General features: G+C 35.5%; 1 protein-coding gene across 2 annotated transcripts in view; it reads right to left on the bottom strand.

Moving 5' to 3' along the window:
• Positions 1-4,635: 4,635 nt before the first annotated feature.
• Positions 4,636-5,914, bottom strand: part of LOC106465228 (G-protein coupled receptor moody-like) — an 8,430-nt gene continuing 7,151 nt past the window's right edge. For both annotated transcript variants that reach the window (XM_013925433.2, XM_013925434.2), the window contains exon 3: positions 4,636-5,432. In XM_013925433.2, the coding sequence (XP_013780887.1) occupies positions 5,163-5,432 (270 nt within the window). In that variant the 3' untranslated portion in view covers positions 4,636-5,162. The remainder of the gene's footprint in view (positions 5,433-5,914) is intronic.

Consider the following 5,914-nt stretch of genomic DNA (forward strand, 5'->3'; position numbering starts at 1 on the left):
GATCTGTTTGAGAGATGATGAAGTTACAGTCTTGTTTTGCAAGTTTGCTATTCAGCGTTTAATTTGAATGGTCGTTGGCATGGAAAGCAAAGTGGAGGTTGCAAAACCTAGCACATTTGCCAAGATATATGAAGTCGCCAGTTGAGGAACGTACGTAGTCTTGATTCTACTAAGTGGTAGAAACTTAGTGACTTCTTAATTTCATTTGCTGATATATTTGTGGAATCAAATACTAGCTGAGTTGAACAAACATAACTTTTAATTGTGTAGATACATACCATGCACACACAATTAAACAACTGCTGTGCAGGTAGCAATGGCACACTAGGGATTAGCCAGCACTAGGATACAGCTGATGTTAAATGACAGAATCATACAGATGTAATAGAATGCACGATTGTCTCTAGTGGTGATTGCCACAAAAAAGGAAGGTATGGCAAAGTTCCGTGTGGATTTTAGATGGGTGAACATATTTATTTTGATTTTTATTCACTCCTGGGACAGCTGAACGTCTTGTACTGAAGGAACTGCGATGGGAAAGATATCTAGTCGATGCTGATATGTCTTGGTGTTTGGCCACACATTCGAGATTGCTGTTGAAAACATGGGAGTGGTACTTCAGTGAATAAGAAAAGCAGGTTTGAAACTGAAACTACGATAGTGTAATATCGTGCACACACACAGGTTGGATTACTTGGTCATGATGTGGGTAGAGATGGAGTCTCTACTAAACATACAAATGTTGCAGTGATGTGCAATTGGCCCCGATCCCTGACCAGATGAAAAGTCCACAGTTTTCTTGTTTTTGCATCATATTACTAATGATAACCACACCATTACCTCCTCTCATTAAAGCTGATGCATATTTTAGGTAGACATAGGAAGTCAAATTCATTTCATTAAAATGTGCTTTGATTTTGGTTGAGACGCCAGTGTTGGTGTGTCCTCGACAACATTAAGAATTCTTATTGAATACTGATGCCAGCAATAATTGAATTGAGGCAGTATTGCAGTTGCAGGATGAAGTGAAATGTACAATTATGTATGCTAGTTTTCTGCTCACAACTCCTGAATGCAGATACTATATGAGGAAAAAAGAACTGCTTGCAGTTGTAGTCTTCAGCAAACACTACTTACATTGCCTGCATGACCATGTGTCACTAAACTAACTTATGAACTTTCCAAGTCCAGAAAGTATGATTACATGTTGAGTCACAATATTGCAGGAGTATGACTTTGTTGTACTGCATTGTTTGGGCCTGTAAAACAAACTCATCAATAGAACACATTACTGCATGTTGAAACCCTGTCTATTTGTTGAATATCCCGACTCTGGACACCATATGGGAATTAAAGCCATTTCAGGCATAGCAATGTTAAGCCATATGATAAAAGATTCCACTAGTGGTTAAATACCACAATTAATAGTTCAAGAGTTTCAGTAACAGTAACTGAAGGAACAAGATCTAACATTGGTGGTCCTTGCCATGCAGGAAGGTGGGGCGTGACCAGTGCAAGTTAATTTTTTTAGCATGAATGCATATAATCTATGGCAATTTTATGAGGACCAATGAACCCATGAAAGCGTAGTGTATCATTATTATCAACCACCAAGATGTAGTTTTCAAACCATGTTACAGCTCATGGTCCTCAGAGCTCTTAGGTAGGATATTCTTCAATATATGAAGATTGGAGGCCAACAAAGTGTTACATACACTTATGCTAATTTGAGATGGTGGTTTTACTGGCCGCACTGGAATAGAGATGTTAAGTAAACAGTGAGTGTTTATCGGAGAAAGAGCCAGCTAAAATAGGGAAAACTCCAGTAGAGAAATATTGGAGAATAGTCCTAGATATCACTGGTTCTCTCCCAGAGGTAATAGTTACGTGCTAGTCATTAATTTCACTCAGTGACCCAAAGCTTCTCCATTAGTCAATATTTAAAAACAGTCTGTTGCTGATGTAGTGGAAGAATGCGAGATAACCCACTTTGACACATCCGTAAAGCAGGTAATACAAATTGTCAAATGGATGTTTGTGAGGTTTCTTAATCTTAACAGGACCAACTTGAACAAACACGTGTTTTATACCATTATTGTGTATCGTGCAAGAGAACGGAGATCGACTGGTTATTTGCTAAACATACTCATGTCTCACTGGGAAATACTGCTCCCTATAGATCAGATGTCCACAAAAATATGTGAAGTGGTTAAATTCTGTGTTAGTTCATGCACACAAGTTTGTGTGTCAACAGCTAGTAAAAGCTGTTGTATTGCAGAAAAGATTTTAAGATGAGACAGTTTAGAATGGATATTCCTGCATGGAGACTGTGTATGGCTTTGATATTACGAGCACATGGAAAAGCAGTTGACAAGCTAGTACCATACGACAATAACATAACTTTCGTGCACTGTCCAGATCAGAATTAAAATGCCTAGACTTGTTGAGTCTGAGGGTGATGGGTACTGTTTTGTATAATCTCGACTCAGCTGATGAGGAGGAAGATAATTAAAGTATTTATCTAGTTATACAAAATGAGTTAGATGAGGAAAAACCTGGAGAAGAGGCACAAGATCCTCTGATGATCGGCCAAGACACGGATGATGACCTCTTTATCAACGTTACTGGAATTGACTGCCAGATCAGCACCTGCAACAGTCACTGATTTTAAGATCAAGGATTCAAAGGCAGTAGCATCCTTTATTATGTTTTCGAGCTATCAAGTAATGTTTCAGTATAAAATGTATGTAGTACATTTTGTGATTACCACACGATTACAAAAGCTAGGATAGTTTGTTGAAGGGCAGTGAGACCCCTACTTTCTGAGTTGTCGAGTACAGTTTTATTGAGAAATGGCTAAAGAATATTGGCGATAGCTATTTGGTTATTATACCATTAGGATGACTAGTTATAGTGCCTAGAACATCCATAAGTTGTATGACTAAGGATGACTGCTAGGAATTCGAAAGATAACTTAAAGGGCATTGTAATATTTACCTTCTGATCTATCAAACGATTTTATGAGGTGAAATGTTTATTTAACGTTTTGGGAAGATTGTTTGCCACTCTGTTTAGTAAATTAGTAGCAGGATTCCCGCAGAGCAGATTGCATGATACATATTAGATCTCAAATGTGTACACATTACTCTTCCGTGTGCAGTGAGAGGGTTGTGTTCTTCCTGAGCACAGAATACGAATGGGATTGTTCTGAATCGTAGAAGAATGGGCCTTGTTTAGCTGGATTTACATATAATTAATATTTATATATAATTACATATAATTAATGTAATTTTTCTATGATGCCAGCTGTTGCGAGTGGATTGATTCGCGAATAGTGATACAATATACTGATAGCTGGGCTACTGGTGTTGGACAGTAAATATATTTTGCAGTGGAATGTTGTACTTTGATTAGGTTTGTTTGGGTGTGTAATGACAGCATGAATATTAATCCTGGCTGAAAAGTTTTTTGCTGAAAAGCTTTACTTAGTCTCTTTCCACTCTGCTAGGCTTTTTTTTGTGATGGCGAGAAAACTTGTTGAGTTCCATGGTTCACAAAATAGCTATGAAGACCTAGTTAATGGAAGTAGTCCTTTTTGGTTGTCAGGGTAATAGTGTACCAGTTGGAGGAAGTCTGTTTAAAGCTACTGTTATATGTGATGATATGTAATGTTGAGATACATGAATATGCAAATATGTGTATATGAATAAGGATATGTATGATGCTGTACATGTATATAGACTTTGTCTAATTTATTCAGTTTTAAAAAAAACAGTGTTCATAAAAATGCAGAAAGAAGTTGTAAAAACGTATATGATCTTAATGTATTCCACAAGCTCCACTCCTGATTTCAACGCATCCGAAAGCAACATAGAAAGAATGAAAAGAGTAAATATTTTGATGAATTTAAATGCAAATATTTAAGGGGAATGTTACACTATAAACAAGTTGTTGATCGTGCTTGAATTACAACGGTTTTTGCATTTTACCTCTTTAATTTAGTGTTAGACGTTTCAGACATGTAACAACCATTAAATAAAAAAAAAATGTTTGTTTGTTTCAAGTTAAGCACAAACCTAACAATGGGCTATCAGTGCTATGCCCACAACGGGTACCGAAAGCTGGTTTCTAGCGCTGTAAGTCCATAGACATACCGCTGTGCCACTGAGGGGCAAAGAAATATTACATTATATCATTTAAGAACACCGTTTGACTAAACAAATTTATCTAGTGTACGGATATAATCGAATATTAGAATCATCTAGCCGTATTACCTTCAATTATCGAGAACATAAAACTACCACAATGATGACCACATCTCGAAAAGGTACGTGGTTAATTTGCTTTAATCTCTGTAATTATTTTTAAAAAGATTATCCGTTTATATTGGTAATTTCGCTTGTTCAGAAGCAGAAAAATGAGAAAAGTTTGTTTGTCGTTAAACGGAAAGATACAATAGGTTGTCTGTGTTCTGTCTACCACAGATATCAAACCCGATTTTTAGTGTTATAAGCCTTCAGACTTACCACTGAGCCACCGGGGAGCAATAAGAAAATATTGTATTTTTACAAAAGCAGTCTGCTATTTTTATTAGAATATGACTGGGAAAGTTTCAGTACTTACTATAAAATTTGAAAACTTAAAAAAAACACGTTTATTTATCCTTTCTTTTTATACAGTTCATTTAGTTTATAAGACGTCAAAGACGTCTCAAACCTAAATACATTATTGGAAAAACCTTGAAATGACACACTGATTGAAAATAATGAAAAACGTATGTAAATTATGCTTAGATATCCACACAAAATGAGATTGTCGACGCTCTTTAAAATTCCAAAGGTCTAAGAAATAGGTTTGGTTTTATCAATATACTATTACCAAAAACAGAAAAAGAATCCACTCAAAGTTGCGACTAATAATACAAAAGTTGCTAAATATATTAAGAAAATTCTAACTTAGATTTTCGTATATAAAGAATTGAATATGTAGCCAAGAAAACTTAAGAAATTGTATAACATTATAGAAGTTTGAATTATTGAAATAGTTCATCTAGCGGACATTTAACGTAATCTCATAACTTAGCACCAACTTTAAAATAATACAATTTACTGCCTAAAACCTATACGGTTGTATTTTTGTCAGACTACTTCTGATTAAAAACTTCACACTTGTTCATTTATTTCAGACCCTTTTGTAGACTGAGAGATATTAGAATGTGGAGGGCTTTGAGAACTACTGTTCTCATTAGATGGAGACACATTATACAATACACTCGTTCGTTTCGGCCTTGTTCGACACAGCACTGACTTGTATGCTTCTCTGTACTGCTTGTTGGTGACACCGTAGATAATTGGATTGATGCAAGAGCTTGTATAGATAAGGATGTATCCCAGAGTGTGTAGAACAGGGTACCTGACATTTTTATCCGTAACCTGTAAAATATGAGCGAATAATGTACTTAGTTTACAGTAACCTAGTTATTTGTATACTAGAAATATATTTAATATTTAATTTTAATAATTCCTTACAACGCTAGAAACGGGTTTCGATACCCGTGGTGGGCAGAGCACAAATAGCCCATTGTGTAGCTCTGTGCTTAACTTCCAAAAACAAAACAATTTCAATAATCGTGTAATATAAAGATTCTCATCACCAGGTGCATCTTTCTAATACTTGTCCTATAATTCTTAGGTAGTTTTACTCAGTATTATGGAACTGAAAATAGATGGAATGTTATGGAACTGAAAATAGATGGAATGTTATAGAACTGAAAATAGATGGAACGTTATGGAACTGAAAATAGATGGAATGTTATGGAACTGAAAATAGATGGAATGTTATGGAACTGAAAATAGATGGAATGTTATGGAACTGAAAATAGATGGAACGTTATAGAACTGAAAATAGATGGAAT

This window comes from Limulus polyphemus, unplaced genomic scaffold (assembly GCF_000517525.1).
Source record: "Limulus polyphemus unplaced genomic scaffold, Limulus_polyphemus-2.1.2 Scaffold1876, whole genome shotgun sequence".
NCBI classification, from domain to species: Eukaryota; Metazoa; Arthropoda; class Merostomata; order Xiphosura; family Limulidae; genus Limulus; species Limulus polyphemus.